Here is a 19,822-nt window from a genome sequence, read left to right as displayed (position 1 = left end):
TTATCAAAGTGAAAAAAAAAGTCTGCGCAATACAAGTACTATATAGTGCCGGAATGGCAAAGCACAACTGTCAGAACATCCAACAAATATTTTTTTACTCTACCAGTGGAACCAAAACGTCGATTGAAATGGCTAAAGGCATACAGACGAGATAAAAAGGATATTTCACAAAGTAACAAAGGTCTTTATGTCTGTGAGAATCATTTCGATGTGAGTATTTATCTAATTAGGTACCTAATAAATAAGACATTTTCTATTTCAAGAAAAAATATTAGGTAGTTGTCGTTTCATGAAATGTGCCTACTTAAACTTGTTTATTTGTTGCAGTTGGAACAAGACATGATAACCATATAAATTCAAGGTTATGGGTGGTCCCAAAATTATTAAGTCAGGTGTTGTCCTATACATATGTGATTGTTAACTAGACAGAAAACGAACTTTTTCTCAGCCCATGAGGGAAGCAGCCCTTAAAAGGGTTAAACGACAGCTTCTTGAAGATGCCGCTTCTACAACTAAGTCTGCTATAGAGGACTATAATGATAAGAGACAGTGTGATCCTCGTTTCACAAACTGAATTCAACCAGGACCTGAATTAAACCAACCAGCTTTACCTCAAAAACTGAATCATCATCAACACAGACTGGCATTAAAATCAGAAGTAAAAGTATTCAGTGTAAATTTCAAAGCAGTGTTACAGTCGGATAATGAGGACGCAGGAACTTCACCTATAAAATACTTGCAAACATTATTTGAAGATACAAAAAGTGAATCAGGATGTTCTATATTTGAATATAATAGTGAATATAGTGGTAGCGATGACTATTGGTACAATGAAAGTGATTCTTTATCTTCTGATGAAGATGCGAAAGAAGAGGAAGTAAAACAATTTAAAATGTTTTCTTTGAAGTGTACGTGTACAGTGATGAAGTTACAATACAGATCTAGATTGTATACGTTTTAATGGAAAAATATTGTAAAACACAACCAATGCATCTATTTTTAACTCTAAAAAAGAACAGGAGACACATTTATGTCTCTTGGAGATGATATCGGTACAAGCGAAAGCAATGCTTCGAGAATATTTGCAAAATATGTTCCATTAATTAGTAAATATTTAAGATCTTGTATTTTTAATCCCCAAGTTGGTCCATTTAAATCAAACTTACCCTTATCATTTCAATTATAGACGATTAAAATGTACTATACAATCCTAAGAATAGCCTAATCACTTTCTCTTGAAAACCCTCTTGAGTAAAAGCATTGTTTAACTACACATTGTCTAGTTATACAATGATAGTATCTACTTATGCGTTTTAAGCACTTAGGCCGATGCCACATTATGCGTTTTAACCGGATGCGGTGAAAACGCATCCGTTGCCAACGCAACCGGACCGACCTGTCACACTATGCGTTTAGTCTGGTGCAGTTTGTAAGCGCGTACCGATGACTCAAAACGCATCCGTTTCCAACGCAACCGGACCGATCTGTCACACTATGCGTTTTCACCGGATGCGGCGCGGCGGAAACGCATCCGGTCAAAACGCATATCTGACATCGGCCTTTTTTTTAAAAGAAGCAATTTCTAAAGATTTATAAATTTCACTTTGAAACTAAATCAAATAATCAATATCTGGTAGTTTCCAATTAAATACGATTAAAATGTTATACAGGGTGAGTCATGAGGAACTGTACATACTCCTACCTCGTATAGAGGCTCCTATGGGGATTAACAAATGACCATTAAAAAGTGTCTGCTCCCATTGTTTAATAATATACAGGGCGAGTTTCGCATTTTGACAGAAATTTGTATTCGTCATAATTTTTGAACGGTCAGATCGATGTGTCTCTTATTTTGGCCAATCGTTACACTATTACCACCTAATTAACTAATGCCCGGTTGCACCAACAGATCTTAAACTTAAGTCGAGAATATCATAAGAATTAATATAATATAATTATAATATATTACAATAATAATACCATAATATAATAATAGATATAATTGATAATAAGATAAGAATCTAAAATTATGGTGCAACGTAAGTGATACTCAAGGAGGCCCTATCTATAAGTAGAGCTTAGCTAAACTGGAGCTTAAGATCTGTTGGTGCAACCAGGCATAATTTATTCAAACTAGAAAAAAATCAGGTCCGGCTTTAAAAAAGTTAGTTCGTTTGTGTCTTAGAAAAAATTTCACCCTGTATACGCTTTTTGAAAACTCTAATATGAATTTTACAAATTAGACAAATAGGCAATTAAAATGGCATATTTTTTTTTCCGCACACGATTACTTAATTTTTTATAAAAAAATCAAATTTCACTATGAATTAAAAGTTTGGTAGATTTAAGTAGATTAAGGGCCGGTTGTTCGAACGCTAATCAACAATGATCACTATCAAATATTTAATTACTGTCACCAACTGTCAATGTCAACTTTTATTGGGTTGCTGAAAACATAATTGATTATAATTATGAGATTAGTTAATCAATTAACATAACAATTATTAACATAATTGATTAAGTAATTTCATAATTGTAATCAATAATTATGATTTCAGCAACCCAAGCAAAATTGAGATTGACAGTTGGTGACAGTAATTAAATATTTGATAATGATCATTGTTGATTAGCGTTCGAACAACCGGCCCTTAGATAAGTAGATAACTAGAAAAAAATCAGGTCCGGATTTAAAAAAATTAGTTCGTTTTGATCTTAGAAAAAATTTCACCCTGTATACGCTTTTTGAAAACTCTAATATGAATTTTACAAATAAGACAAATAGGCAATTAAAATGGCATATTTATTTTTTCCCCGCACGATTACTTAATTTTTTATTAACAAATCAAATTTGTCAAGATCGGAATTTTAACCTAAAAATGAAAAAAAAAAAAAATGAACTCACGGTTTAACTCGCTACAACTCTGTTCCATTTTAATATTTTTTTCTGAAATTTTTACAGCACATGCCTCTTACCATGGTGAAGACTATGAAAATTGTTGTAGACTTTCAGTCTTCTTCTTTTAAAAGTTGCAAACTTGTAAATCGCAAAAATTAGGTGGAAAAATTTAAAATTTATCAATTTGATCACGTCTATGTTAAACTACAGAGTCCAAAAGAAGTGTTATGGGAAGTTTTAGATCTAGACGTGTTATATAAAAAAAAAATGGTAAAACTTTTAATTTTAAGAAAAACTTTGTTTTTGTAAATTAATTTTTGTAAAAAAAGTTAATTTTTTTAAATCTATGCAAAAACTTTGCCAAACTTTTTATGCATAGTCAAATTTGATTTTTTAATAAAAAAATAAGTAATCGTGTGCGGAAAAAATAAATAAGCCATTTTAATTGCCTATTTGTTTTATTTGTAAAATTCATATTAGAGTTTTCAAAAAACGTATACAAGGTGAAATTTTTTCTAAGACCCAAACAAACCAATTTTTTAAATCCGGGCCTGATTTTTTTCTAGTTTGAATAAAAAGTTTTAGATCTAGACGAGTTATAAAAAAAAATGGTAAAACTTTTAATTTTAAGAAAAACTTTGTTTTTGTAAATTAATTTTTGTAAAAAAAGTTAATTTTTTTAAATCTATGCAAAAACTTTGCCAAACTTTTTATGCATAGTCAAATTTGATTTTTTAATAAAAAAATAAGTAATCGTGTGCGGAAAAAATAAATAAGCCATTTTAATTGCCTATTTGTCTTATTTGTAAAATTCATATTAGAGTTTTCAAAAAACGTATACAAGGTGAAATTTTTTCTAAGACCCAAACAAACTAATTTTTTAAATCCGGGCCTGATTTTTTTCTAGTTTGAATAAATCAGTTGATTGGGTAATAACATAAATTAAATATTTGTTAAAAAAAATTCATTTTTGTAATAAAAGTTATTTTTTTTTAAATCTATGGTTAACTTTACCAAACTTTTAATTATTCATAGTCAAATTTGATTTTTTTTATAAAAAATTAAGTAATCGTGTGGGGAAAAAAATAAATATGCCATTTTAATTGCCTATTTGTCTAATTTGTAAAAATCATACTAGAGTTTTCAAAAAGTGTATACAGGGTGAAATTTTTTCTAAGACCAAAACGAACTTATTTTTTAAATCCGGGCCTGATTTTTTCTTGTTTGAATAAATCAGTTGATTAGGTGGTAATAGTGTAACAATTGACCAAAATAAGAGACACATCGATCTGACCGTTCAAAAATTATGACGAATACAAATTTCAGTCAAAATGCGAAACTCGCCCTGTATATTATTAAACAATGGGAGCAGACACTTTTTAATGGTCATTTGTTATTCCCCATAGGAGCCTCTATACGAGGTAGGAGTATGTACAGTTCCTCATGACTCACCCTGTATACAATTCCCGTAATACTCTAATCGCGTTTTTAACTCGACTCGTAGCCCGGTTGTGGTCCGTGACGTTAGACCAATAGAAAGACGTTCAAGCGCCTCCTAAAAAATTTCAATTTTATAGCATTTTCAAAACAAATTAATAAGCGATGGATAAAATAATAATTGTTATCGATATGGCCTTAAGCATCGCATGGCTCCCTATACAATACGTGGGTTGCTTGTCTGACAAATATGTTCTAATATTACGAACGATGACGGTTACATTTCTTGTTGGATGGTTGTAGGACATATTCTTCAGACAAGCAACACACTTGTCGTCTGGGTAGTCATGTGATGTCTAATCCCATATCTATAACAATTTTATCCATTGCTTGGAATTATAAATAATAATGTAACTTTTCGTACTTCCGGGCCTAAAGTGACAACTTCACTCCCTTGTGACAGGTACTAAAGTGTCACATTTAATCCCTCCGGGATTAAATATTGACGAAACTCCCGGAACGATTAAATCACAAACAAACGAATTTAAGGGATATTTTATTGAAAAATATAATTAATTAGAATGGTAATTAACGTTAATATTCAAATTAATATTGTGACAGTTCGTCATATTGACCAGTCTTTCCTGGGTTAATGCAGCAGGTAACTGACGAGTAACAGATAGGTCCTTTTCATATTGAACTGGTGTTTGTTTCGAAGATCCTGCGGAAACAGGAAGCGAGAATGAGGACTGTGGCATAACTATAGTGGACGAATCGGCGACTTGACCAAATATTTTATCTGAAATTTTTTGTTTATTTTTAATAGACGATTCAATATATCCCTCGGCCACGTTGGAGGATTTCCATCCTCCATGTCTCTTCAGCACGTCTATTGTTGCTCCCGAATCAGCTAACAAAGACGCAGATGTGCGTCTAAAACAATGTCCCGTATAAGACGTCGCATTTTCTAATTTCAAGAAAGCTGCTATTTGCCGTGGAATTGTACCAAACATGTTTTTTCCTACTACTCGCGTAGTACATTCTTTGTTGATGTATTGAACAAAAAATTTTGAATGAGTTGTCCCTGTCTTTCGCAATGCCACATATTTCCGAAATATCGCCACAAAACTGATGGCACTGTTTTCTGAATTTTTGATCACAAAATTTCGGTCAATTTTATTTTTGGTGTTTCTAATCGCAATTAGGAAGGAATCGCCCAAATCTCTCACATCGTCGATTTCTAAATCAACCAACTCTTTTCCACGACAAGCTCCCGCAACGCCCAAAATAAGTGCAACCTACAAAAAAATTGATTTCTTAAAATTTCTGAATATAAACAAATTTCCAAATTTACCTTAAGCATTAAATGTTTATCATCCGGAGCCTCCCGTAAGAACTGATCTACCTGCTCAGACGTGAGAATTCTTGACTTCTTTGGCTTAAATCCCTCATTTCTTCTCTTCAAAAAAGCTAATAATTTTGGAAATTTACTTATATCAATATCTTCTCTAATGTCAATAACCGATTTCAGCATTGAGTAATGTGCCCAGAGAGTTGAGGCACAAACCGCTTTTGATTTATCATCGAAGTAGACTAACAGCGCATTTTCAGTAGGTTGTCTCACATTTTTTAAGCGGCACCACTTTTTAAAAGCATCGTACTGCTGCTCGTATAGTTTTCTAGATTTCGGTGGTAACAATTCTTCACCTACTTCGGCTGCTCTTTTATCAATATCAGATACACCTTCTTCACTCATGATACCAATAATTATCAATAACAATGTTTCTTTACAATGACACTAGTAATGACAATGTTTCTAAATTATAACTGTCACAACGCAATGTTACTATGGTAACTTATTTTAAAGACAGTTTATTAAATGAGTTGAAGAGAGAAAAAACTGATTGAAATTATTGAAATAATTAATAAAATCATACCGGAAGTACGAAAAGTATCGTATATACCTTGCGACTGAAGTACATTTAATCCTTCAGGTAAATTATGGCCCTCCCTGCGGTCGGGCCATAAACTTTATCTTCAGGATTAAATGTACTACTTCAGTCCCGCGGTATATAATGTACTATTAACATAATTTTAAAACATTTAAAGGATTTTTATCCATGTATTTTTGATTTTTCTCAGCATGTAATTAACCTGTATCAGCACTGATGATGACCATTTTAGATCGAAAACGTTCTGTGATTTTAATAAATATACACCTTTTATATAGGATTTTCAATAAATTTTTTGATTATTGGTATACAGCTATATAGTCTATTTTTAAACCAAGAGGTGTAATTCAAATTTCCCGCCCCGTAAAGCTTGTTTGTAATTGGTCCAACCTCAGGCAAGTTTCTTCTTCTTCATGTACCATCTCCTCTAAGAAGGTTGGCAACCATCACGGCAATTCGCACTTTCGATACCGCTGATCTAAAGAGATCAGGCAAGTTTACTCCACTGTTATTAAATTTTGGCACTAATGACATTTATAAAATTTTGACACTATTGGCATTTCATAGGTTAATTAAGTTATATCAACGATTTTTTGGGATTTTCTGCGTCATTCCTTTAATTTATAGATTTTTAGTCTGCTTTTATATAAAAAACAGTTGTTTTTATAGTAGGGGAGCTCAAGCTCAAGCTGAGGATGGTTTTAGAAGGATGGGCCGGTGGAGTAATAGTAGCTGGTAGAAAAATCTCCAATTTAAGATTTGCTGATGACACTACACTTATAGCAGCAATGAGCAAGAAATGGTTGATCTTCTGCGAAGAGTTGAGTACGAAAGCAATAAAGTTGGTCTGAAAATCAATAAAGCTAAGACAAAAATAGTGGTGGGCGACTGATTCGACACTATTCAACTGACTAACATGTAACAGGAATGCCAGATAGTGAACACCTTTGTCTATCTCGGGTGTAGTATAACTAACGATCAAGGGCGGATCCAGGGAGGGGGCCATGAGGGCCATGGCCCCCTCCGAGAATTTAGAATAATATAAATTTAAATATTTGCAGTTCAAATGTTTTTAATTTCAAACACATATATACAGTGCGTCCATAAAGTAACGCATAAATTCGTTATTTCGTAAACCGGCTTCTTTAAGGAAAAATCCCGAAACAGGTCGATGCTTGTTTTTAAATTACGATTTTTTGGCATATATATTATACTAGTGACGTCATCCATCTGGGCGTGATGACGTAATCGATGATTTTTTTAAATCAGAATAGGGGTCATGTGATAGCTCATTTGAAAGGGTATTCAATTCTCTATCCAATAATATAAACATTAACATAATTATTTATACAGGGCGTTCATTTTTTAATTAAAATTAGTGAGACAAAAAGAAGAATATATGTAATTTATTTAATTCAAAATATATTTTACTACTGTCAGAAAACAGAAAAAAAATTACTTGACAAATAAACATTGATTTTCGCTTAAACGAAATGTTCAAACTGCCAAGAGACAGGTGGGTGGCAGCCTTAACATTGAATTTAAGCGAAAAACAATATTTATTTTTGTCAAATAAACATTTTATTCCTGTTTTCTGACAACCGTAAAACGTATTTTGAATTAAGTAAATTACATACATTCTTCTTTTTGTCTCAATTATTTTAATTAAAAAAATGATTTTTTGAACACCTCGTATAAATAATTATGTTAATGTTTATATTAGTGAATACAGAATTGAATACCCTTTCAAATGAGCTATCACATGACCCCTATTTTCATTTAAAAAAATCATCGATTACGTCATCACGCCCAGATGGATTGCGTCACTGGTATAATATATATGCCAAAAAATCGGAATTTAAAAATAAAAATCGACCTGTTTCGTGATTTTTCCTTAATGTCGCCAGTTTATGAAATAATGAATTTATGCGTTACTTTATGGACGCACTGTATGTACCGGGTGTCCCAATAAGAATGGCTCTCGGCCATATCTCAGGAACCGTTTATAGTAGAGCTTTGAAATAAAAAAATTTATAACAAAAGTTGCCTCAGGAAAAGCCTGGAAATTATTTTCATAATTGTGGGTCCACCGCTAGAGAGCGGAATTGAATATCAAAAATAAAAAAATCTAAATTTTACAAAATTTTCCTAATGACGGGGCACTAGAAATCCGATTATTGTATTCTTCATCAAATTCTGCGCATATTTGATTTAACAAGTTTAACTCTACCTTTGCAAATAAGAGGTGGGGGTGAGTGGGAACCTTGTTATGAAAAAATGGCTGTAACTCCGGTTCTGCTAAATCAAATTTTGAAAACTGGGTCTTGTTGAAGACAGATCTTTTTCTTCAATATAAGCGTGATAATTTTGAACCATCCTAATGAGTAATAAGCCAGCTGGGAGGCGTTATTTAATTTTTTTCAGAAATCTAGTTTTCTTTGGAAAATATTAAATACAAGTATGCATTTTTAATCATACTTTATAAAATTAGATAAAATTAGCAATAGAATAGCGAAAACCGCATGTCGATACCTTTTTTCCATCTCAAGATATCTCGAGAAACGTGTAAATTTTATACATAACTGTTACTATCACCAATAAACTAAGTTAATGAAAAGTAGTGAGCTGTGGAAAAAAAAAACAAAATAACATTTTCCAGATGTCAACGTATAAAAATATAATTAATTAAAACAACAATATAAAGAGAAACAATACTATTAAAATTAAATATAACACAGAACAAAAAGAACTACTTAGTGACGACCTAAATATTCAAATTGTTGCCCTTCATACACTACTCTAGAATACATTATCCAGAGAATACTAAACGCCATTCAAAGCATATCGAGAGCAGAAATTGAGACTGCTGTTCAATCTACTCTTGAAAGAGTAAATGTTTGCAACGAAAATGATGGGCAAAAATTTGAACGTTTATGTCATCACTAAATAGTTGTTTTTATTTCTTTGTAATAGGGCTTTTCAACGCTTCTCATTTGTTTCGAGCCTCTGTCATATGCCGTATAATCCGTGTATAATATTAATATACGAAATATGAACGAGGCTCGAAACAAATGAGAAGCGTTGAAAAGACCTAATATACGTTGACAGCTGGAAAATGTTTCTTTGTTGTTTCCATAGCACACTACTTTTAATGAATTATTTCGTTTACCGGTGACAGTAACAGTTACGTTTTTAAATTTACACGTTTTGTAAGATTATAATAGTCCAGGATTACTAGGGCTATCTTCTCCCGGTAAGGGTGGTTAACCCTTATCCGAGGGGTGGAATGATTAATAGTCGTTTCACTGTTGAAGTTGTTTTATTATACTCGCATGAGTACAAGCTGGTAGCAACCTACGTAACGTCGTCTCGCGGAGTGTAGATGACACTATCTTTTAATGTGAATAATCTTACATCTAATAAAATAGAATGACGAATGTGGAATGTGTAATGAGGATTCCCTTATTATGTTTTGGTTGTATAAATATATTTAAAAGTGCAAAGTCAGCGTCGACCCTGAAAAGTGTTTATAGTGGCTGTATGTATAATTACACCTCACGATCTAGGTCAACAATGTTTATGTAACGAAAGAAGGTTGGAATTGTTTATGATGACATTTAAATAACCGAAAGAAATTAGCGTAGATAATTAAAGGGTGTTTTTAAAAGATATCTAATGAGTACAGATGAATTCTTGTACACCTTTCCCTCCTAAGAATTTTCTGACTACGGGCAGAAAATTTTGCAAGTAGTGCTACCAACCCATACTGTGTTGTAATCAATACAAAAAATTTATTTTATATACAAACTTCCTAAAACTACGTAAATACATAAATAAAAATAAAAATGTTCGTTTAACAACAGTGTTTCATCACACTTGTCCCTCACTGTGTTTTCGGATTGTAAGCATATAATCTATTCTTATGTATTTCCTTGATTTTATTGTTTTCTATTCTGATTTTACAATTAACGTTATTTACTTCTGTTATTGTGAAAGGACCTACATAAAGACTATCAAACTTATCATTCTCTTCCCTTTTTACCAGGACTAGGTCTCCTATTTTAAAGTTTTGAGGTGTTGCTTTGAGCTTATTCTTTTCTTGCCGCTCTTTTTTGTGTTTTAATAAGAAGGTTCTGGCTCTCTCGTGTGCGCTTTGTAGTTTGTATCGTAACTCATTGTAGTAGGCATCTATATTGTAACATGGTTGAATCTCCTGTGTAAGGTCTTCCGGTAGGTTAACCTTCCTGCCATATAGCAGTTTGAACGGTGTGTATCCATGATACGCGTTAGGGGTTGTATTGTAGCAGTATGTGAACATTCTGCAACACACATCCCAAATTTCTCTGTCTTCGTCTATGAATGCTCTTACGTACTCGTTCAACGTTCTGTGTAGTTTTTCGCAACTTCCAATGGACTGTGGGTGGTATGCCGTTGAAAAGTTGTGCTCTATTTTTAATAGCTTTGTTAATTCCTGCATTACTTCGTTCTTATACTCTGTGCCTTGGTCTGTTCTTATTTGCTTCATGAGTCCGTATGTTGGTATGAAATGATCAAAGATTCCTCTTGCTATTGTCTCTGCTTCTTTATTGCACACTGGTATGCTGACCGCGTATTTTGTCAGTTCACACAACATTGTGATACAGTATATATTACCTTCATTACTTCTAGTGAATGGACCTATTGTATCTATGTATACTATGTCCCATGGTTTGGAAGATGTGTCCGATATCACGAACTCTTCGACATGTGTTCTTTTCGGTTTGTTAATTTGACATTTGTGGCATTGTTTAACGCATTTTCTTACGTCTTTTTCCAAATTTTTCCATCGGAATCTTGCCTTTAGCTTCTTTATTAGTCTATTATTCCCTACGTGTCCTCCGAACATCGGGTGATTATGGTATTCTTCTATTAATCTGTGTTTTTCTTTGTCATCTTTTATTGTTTCTGGTACTTCACATATGTATATTTCTATATTCTTCAATTTTTTATTTCCTTCTTTAATAAATTCATCAATTGTGCACAATTTAAAAATAATATCATTTACGTATATCTTTACTTTACGTACTGCATCCTGTAATCTCGAGATAGAAAAAAGGTATTAACATGCGGTTTTCGCTATTCTGTTGCTAATTTTGTCTAATTTTGTAATATAGTATTAAAAATGCATGTTTGTATTTAATATTTTCCAAAGAACACTAGATTTCTGAAAAAAATTAAATAACGCCTTCTAGCTGGCATATTACTCAGTAAGTTGGTTTGAAATCATAACTTTTACATTAACGAAAAAGATCTGTCTTCAACAAGACCAAGTTTGCAAAATTTGATTAAGCAGAACCGGACTCACAGCCAGTTTTTCATAACAAGGTTCCCACTCACCCCCACCTCTTATTTCCAAAGGTAGACCTAAACTTGTCAAATCAAATATGCGTAGATTTTTATGAAGAATACGACGATCGGATTTCCAGTGCCCCTTCATTAGGAAAATTTTGTAAAATTTAGATTTTTTTATTTTTGATATTCAATTACGCCCTCTAACGGTGGTCCCACAATTATGAAAATAATTTCCAGGCTTTTCCTGAGGCAACTTTTGTTATAAAATTTTTTATTTGAAAGCTCTACTATAAACGGTTCCTGAGATATGGCCGAGAACCATTCTTATTGGGACACCCAGTACAAAACAGGGGATAAATACGTTTTCTGGACTAGAATTGAAAAAAACAAGTAACGGAGAAGCTTCAAGAATGACTTTTGGGTTTTTTTATAAATCAAAATGTTGATAATTTTACAGAGTGCCAATTGTTAGAACGATCTTGACAGCCATCAAAATCGTATAAATTTCCATATTCTATACACACAAAGAATAAAAAAGAAGTGAAGCGTTACTTGGGTCACTAGCACTTAGAACAAAGGAGTTGGTTGGTATTTTCGCACAGTCAAAAGGAATTGTTTTACAAATATTGCATTTCATTTTTCTAATGAAAAATATAGTCACAATAACGGGATGACAGCCCAAAGCCTTGTCACGAAACCTTTAACATCTTTCGCCAAACTCATGAGCAAAGACGGAGTCATATAAACCCATGAAAAAACATCATACCACAAGAAGTGCGTTCAGGTTGAGCTGGATTTTCTAAAAAGTTATCGCAACCCTCAAAAGTCAGTTATTAACCAGATATACTCTCAGAGGTCTAAACATAAACAAAAAATAAAGAAAGACTACGACCAATAGTAGGGTTCATAATGTTCTTAGGTCGACAATATATTCCTTTAAGAGACCATCGTGATGATGGCCTTATGCTTCTGGACGAAGATGCTGGACCTAGGAATGAGGGAAATTGCTGTGGTACTAAGGCAAAACCCGATATGTCAAAAATTATCGATTTTTCGTTTTTAATGCCAATATGTAGATTGAGCGATGAAGAATGTGATGACAAAACCCTACATGGCTAAACGCATCCATGTAACCAGTAGATAATAAAATTGTTTCTGATATGTCCACTATTACAACACCGCGAACTTTTAAACTCATCTGCTACAAAATCACGTTTTTTGACATATCGGGTTTTGCCTTAGCACCACAGTGTTAAAGTTTAAAATCGTATCATGAGATAAGACTCTTAAATAAAACCTATCCACAGTATCTTCCTGAGCAACATGCATTAGTAGCAGCAGTCAAAATCAATTAATAACATGTTCTGGTGAAGAAATAATTGAACAAATAATATTTGACGAAACGACTGACTTATTACACGTGGAACAGCTTTCTCTAAATTTGGGATACATACACAATAACAACATTCGTGAAGACTTTGTCAAATTTATTGACGCTTATAAGAACCTAAAAATAATTAGTGAAAATCAAGAAAGAAGGAAAGAACAAGGCCTGGCAGGAGAAGCATTGGAAAAAATAGTATTAAACTAGTTGAAAGAACTGCACTTGGATCCGAAGAAATGTGTAGGAATCGGTACTATGGAAGGAATGGTGAGTTTTAAGGCACTTCTCAAAGTGTGTGAAAAGTGACTTAAAACTCACCATTGTAACCCTAATTTTTAAAAATTACCCCCGTACTTCTGGTACTCCTCCCAAAAAAAGTTTATGGGCCCTCCCGAAAATCGGTCCTGGATCCGCCCTTGCTAACGATGGTAACTGTGAAGCAGAAGTTCGGAGACGTATTGGTATGGCAAAAAATGCGATGAGTCGCCTAACTAAAGTTTGGAAAGACAGATCTATCTCTCAAAACATCAAGATGAGACTGGTGAATGCCCTTGTATTCTCAATATTTTTATACGGAGCAGAGACTTGGACTCTTCGCGCATGTGAGCGCCCAGTTTAGAGGGATTAATTGTTTCTGGAAACGTTCTGGGGAGAAGATCAAGAGGACGATCACCAACTAGTTTGTCTGACCAAATAAAGCATTCAGCTGGAAACTCATTCTGCGAAGCTCTTAGAGCAGCTGAAGATAGAGACCAATGTAGAAACATTGTTAGGAATATTGGAAGAAATCAAGATCCTCAGGAGAGAGATAGAGATAGAGATAGAGAGAGAGAGAGAGGGAGAGAGAGAGAGAGAGATATATATATATATATATATATATATATATATATAGAGAGAGAGAGAGAGAGAGAGAGAGAGAGCTGGGATTATTGCAGTTACCCGAGCGCGTCAGATTATCATATGGGGAGAAACCTGGTACCCTGCAGATGTACCTCTACCATATATTGATATTGGCTCTTAACACAGGAAAGTTCGTTAAGGGGGGCCAAAAATAAAATCTATCCTTAAAAATACTCGAAATTATCAGATTAAGATAAGGTAGGTTAAGTAGGTACATACAAAAGAGTGTACATTTCAAAAATCTGACGATTTGAGCGGGGAGTGAGGAAATGGGTGCGTTACAAAGTTTCATAAGAAAAATGCGAATATTTCGCGAAATGAACGTCAGATCGAAATGCCAAAAAATAAATCTTCAATATTTTTCAAAAATCTATCGAATACTTTGCTCCCCTACCATTAGAACTCTTTTGCGACGTATTAGTATAATATAATATTTATGGATTACCGTCGAAGGTCGACATGATCAACCAAAAAAGAAGATGTATTTGGTGATATTTCTGGTGACTTTCTTGGGCGTAAATCTGTCTTTTTAGTTTACTCCTCTTGATTTGAAAATAAAGCTTAGTACAGGAAAATTTTCCCTTTTGGATTTTATATAGGGTGTCCCAAAAGTAGTGGAACGGTCGAATATTTCGCGAACTAAACATCGGATCGAAAAACTGGAAAATACTTGTTCAACCATTTTCAAAAATCTATCCAATGACACCAAACACCAATCCCCACTACACCCCATGGAGGTGGGGTGGGGGGTAACTTTAAAATCTCAAATGGAAACCCCTAGTTTTTCTTGCAAATTTGGATTCGTTACGTAAAAGTAGGTAACTTTTGTTCAAGACGTTTTTTCGAACTGTGGATAGATGGCGCTATAATTGGGAAAAACGATTTATCCTGATACCATAGGTAAATTATAGAAACGGTCTTATATTTCACGAAATACACTTCCAAATGAGAAACCAAAAAACAGATTTTTAATCTTTTTCGAAAACCTATCGAATAACACCAAACATGACCCTCCAACCCACCCCCTGGAGGTGGGGTGGGGATAACTTTAAAATCTTAAATAGCAACCCCCACTTTTTATTGCAGATTCCGATTCGTCATAAAAAATTAAGCAACATTTATTCGAAACATTTTTTTAAATTTTTGATAGATGGCGCTAATAAATCGTATTTTTCCAATTAAAGCGCCATCTATTAACAATTCTAAAAAATGTTTTGAATAAATGTTGCTTAATTTTTCATAACGGATCCGAATCTGTAATAAAAAGTGGAGGTTGCTATTTAAGATTTTAAAGTTACCCCCCACCCCACCTCCAGGGAGTAGGTTGGAGGGTCACTTTTGGTGTTATTCGAAAGGTTTTCGAAAAAGATTAAAAATCTGTTTTTTAGTTTTTCATTTGGAAGTGTATTTCGTGAGATACTAGACCGTTTCTATAATTTACCTACGGTATCAGGATAAATCGTTTTTTCCAATTATAGCGCCATCTATCCACAGTTCGAAAAAATGTCTTGAATAAAAGTTGCTTACTTTTACGTAACGAATTAAAATCTGCAAGAAAAACTGGGGGTTTCCATTTAAGATTTTAAAGTTACCCCCTACCCCACCCCCAAGGGATGTAGTGGGGGTTGGTGTTTGATGTCATTGGATATATTTTTGAAAATTATTGAAGACGTATTTTTCAGTTTTTCGATCCAATGTTTATTTCGCGAAATATTCGACCGTTCCACTACTTTTTGGACACCTTGTATATATTTTTATTAGCAAATTTTCTGGTAGTACATATCTATGCTTTACTTATGTCGAATTATAATGTGTACCATGTATTTGTGCCATATCAGAGATTGTTTCATGAGACCACGACTATATTCATTCGATTCGCACTAGTTATAATTTTAAAATATTGTAAATTCATACCTTTAAGTCCATATGTACTAAATTGTTTCCAAAAATTTATCCCATTTATGGGACCCAAATAACCAAATTGGTAGAAATATACATCTGTGTATTTAGACATAAGCTTGGCATTTGTCATTATTGGAATTCCGTACAATATATCAGATAGAATCTAAAATATTACCAAAAACAAAATTAAAAATAAATAATATATTTATTCACTTATGATAATTATTGAAAATAGGTACCTAAAGTGGGCATCTAGTTGGGCATCTATCATATTATCTTCTGTGAGTTTGTACCGCCTGCCTTATTCCTGGCTACTTTTAAACTTTTTAGTACGGGATCTGAATCTGGGTCGAGCTTCACCCATTTGTTTACCGGATGAAACATGTTTTTTATTAAATTTTATACATAAACAAATACGACTTGCGTGGTTTGCCTATCAAAATCTTGCCACATTCTTAAGGTGGGGCGTAGGGTTTGAAATCAATATTTCAAGCACATTTTTGTAAAGTATTTTTGAAAGTGTGTTAGAATTATTTTATTTTTAAATTAAATAAGAATATTAATTACAATTCATAACACGTTAAAAAAAATTGAAAAGGAAAATATTGAAAAATAAGCCAACGGTGGCAAATTTTTAAAGACACCTCAAAAAACAATTAATTTTGCGATGGACATCCGAACTCATCATTGGATCATGTGAAACAAACAATTCAAAAAATTTTAATAGCTTATGAGTTTCTGAAGGTAACGCTGCGCGCTGTCGAGTTTTTTTTTTAGTTTTAGGATTTTTGACTTTTTGTATCACTCAGAATTCAAAACAACGAATTTTTTTTGAAAAAAAAAGGGTGAAAATCAACATATTTATTATTGTATAAACACAAAAAATAAGCATAAAACAAAAAATATATTGACACTGTTACCTTACGAAATACCTGAAGAATATAAAATTACAAAATTTTAGGTGATCGGTCAAGTAGTTTTTGAGTTACAATGTCTACCGCCTTTAGTCCAGTCGGGTTAGACGAATAACAAGCCTAACCTTGCATTAGGAGCTGCCCCACATTTTATTTTTCTAATCTTTAGGGAGGGTCAATATTAGTATAGGAAAACTGGATAATGTTGAACAAGAAATGAATAGACTAAACATCGATGTTTTAGGAATCAGCGATACACAATGGCCAGGATCCGGGAAATGTTCAACACGAAATGATGGCGTATTTTATTACTCCGGAATCGACAACAACACCCATCGGTACGGAGTTGGAATCATCATTTCAAAGAAATGGAAAAATTCTCTGATTACCTGTACTCCTTACTCAGAACGCTTAATATTAATACAAATTAAAGAAAAACATAACTTAATAAATCTTATTCAAGCCTATGCACCAACAGCAGATAAAGATGACGATGAAATAGAACAATTCTACAACGACTTAGAAGAAATGCTGAAAGCAATAAAAAAGCAACACATTAACATAATAATGGGCGATCTTAATGCCAAGGTCGGTCAAGGTAAGGTAGGAGAACATGTAGGAAACTATGGACTTGGAAACAGAAACGACAGAGGAGATCGATTGATTCAATTTTGCCAGAGCGAAGACTTTGTAATAACAAACACCCTTTTTAAATTACCTCCTCGGCGATTATATACATGGACATCTCCACAACATACCAAAGAAAAAATAGTGAGAAATCAAATAGACTACATTCTGATAGCAAGGAGGTATCGTAATGCTGTTAAATGTACTAAGACGTACCCAGGAGCTGATATAGGCTCAGATCATAATCCGGTAGTTACTGTGATAGAGGCGAGACAAAAAAAGATAAGGAGACCACAAAGAAAGACACTAGATTTAGTTAAACTTAGAAACAAAAATATACAACAAGAAACAGGAGAAGAAATAAATGAAAACCTCAGTTCAGTGCAACAACAAATTAACGATACAGATAACGTTAACCAAAAATTAAAGTACATAAATACAGCTATACAAACAGCAGGAAAGAAACATCTGACAAAAACGACAACAAAGAACAAGGGGTGGATGACACAGGACATACTAGACTTGATGGAACAAAGAAGAAATATGAAGAATTACCTAGACAAATACAAAGAAATAAACAAACACATAAAAAAGAGAATAAAAGAAGCCAAAGAGGCGTGGATTAAAGAACAGTGTGAAGAAATGGAAACCTATGAGAAAAAGTACGATGCGTTCAATATGCACAAAAAAGTAAAAGAGATAACAGGAAGCATAAAGAAATGCCAAATAGGTAAACTTAAAGACAAAGATGGAAACCTTATTATAGATCTAGAGAATAAAATAAAAAGATGGACAGAATACCTGAATGAATTATTTGAAGACGATAGAAACAACTTAACTCAGATAATCAATGCAACTGGGCCAGACATATTGAAAGAAGAAGTAGAATACGCAATAAGAAACGCTAAAAATGGAAAAGCAAACGGACCTGATGAAATCCCTACAGAACTGCTGAAGCTTTTGAATGTTCAATCCGTAACCATAATATTGCATATATTCAATACAATATACAGTACTGGTATAATACCACAAGAATGGTTGCTGTCTCCGTTTGTCACCATACCGAAGAAAACTAAGGCAGTGCGATGTTCAGATCATCGAACAATCTCCTTGATGAGTCACCTGCTTAAGATATTTCTTAGAGTCATCCACAACCGAATATATCAAAAACTAGACATCGATATTAACGATACACAGATGGGATTCAGAAAAGGATTAGGTACAAGGGATGCTCTCTTTGCCCTGAACGTTCTAACACAGAGATGCCTATATGTTAACCAAGAGGTACACGCCTGCTTTATAGACTTTGAAAAGGCCTTTGACAAAGTACGCCACAGTAAACTCAAAGAAATCCTGGAGAGTAAGAACATTGACACCAGAGACATACAAATAATATTAAATCTGTACTGGAATCAGCGAGCTAATATAAAAATAGAAGACCAAACATCGGACGAAATAGAAATACGTAGAGGGGTACGACAGGGTTGTATATTGTCACTGCTCTTGTTTAATATCTACAGCGAACAAATATGCCAAGAAGCTCTCTCATATGCAAACGAAGGGATAATAGTCAATGGAGAAGTTATCAATAACATTCGATATGCTGACGATACTGTGATAATGGTAAGAACAGCGGAAGATCTACAACATCTAGTTGAAAGTATGAATGAGATATGTAATAACTACGGCATAAGGATGAACGTCAAAAAAACCAAATATATGACCTTCAGTAAGAATCCAATAGTACCTGGTTGCACCAACAGATCTTAAGCTCCAGCTTAGCTAAGCTCTACTTAGAGATAGGGCCTTCTTGAGTATCACTTACGTTGCACCATAATTTTAGATTCTTACCTTATTATCAATTATATCTATTATTATATTATGGTATTCTTATTGTAATATATTATAATTGTATTATATTAATTCTTATGATATTCTCGACTTAAGCTTAAGATCTGTTGGTGCAACCGGGCATAAATGACACTAGTATCACAATAAACGGTACCCAACTTGAAAAAGTAAACGGATACAAATACTTGGGAATCCTTATCAATGAAACAGGTGACCAAAATCACGAGATAAAAGTCGTATTGAAATTGCCAGGTCTACTTTTATAAAAATGAAAAAATTATTTTGTAATCGTGATATTAGTATTCATCTACGAACTAGGATGTTAAAATGCTATGTATTCAGTACTTTGCTCTATGGTGTTGAGTCATGGACTCTTAAACAGAGGAATATTAAAAATCTTGAAAGCTTTGAGATGTGGTGCTACCGCCGTATACTAAGAATAAGTTGGGTGGATAAAATTACAAATGAAGAAGTAATACGCAGAATAAATAACAAGCCAGAAGTTCTACTGAATATAAAAAAGAGAAAACTTGAATACTTAGGCCACCTGATGAGGGGACAAAAGTACACATTCCTACAAAACATAATGCAAGGAAAAATCCAAGGACGAAGAAATCCAGGCCGTAGA

The 19,822-nt window shown here is 33.4% G+C and overlaps 1 protein-coding gene across 2 annotated transcripts in view; it reads right to left on the bottom strand.

The window, feature by feature from the left end:
* Positions 1-19,822, bottom strand: part of LOC114335365 (esterase E4) — a 110,887-nt gene that overhangs the window by 21,860 nt on the left and 69,205 nt on the right. For both annotated transcript variants that reach the window (XM_028285594.2, XM_028285593.2), the window contains exon 9: positions 15,815-15,965. In XM_028285594.2, the coding sequence (XP_028141395.2) occupies positions 15,815-15,965 (151 nt within the window). The remainder of the gene's footprint in view (positions 1-15,814; positions 15,966-19,822) is intronic.

This window comes from Diabrotica virgifera, chromosome 1 (genome assembly GCF_917563875.1).
Source record: "Diabrotica virgifera virgifera chromosome 1, PGI_DIABVI_V3a".
Taxonomy (NCBI): Eukaryota; Metazoa; Arthropoda; class Insecta; order Coleoptera; family Chrysomelidae; genus Diabrotica; species Diabrotica virgifera.
Note: the sequence above shows the minus strand (reverse complement) of the source record. Positions and strands in the feature narration are given on the sequence as shown.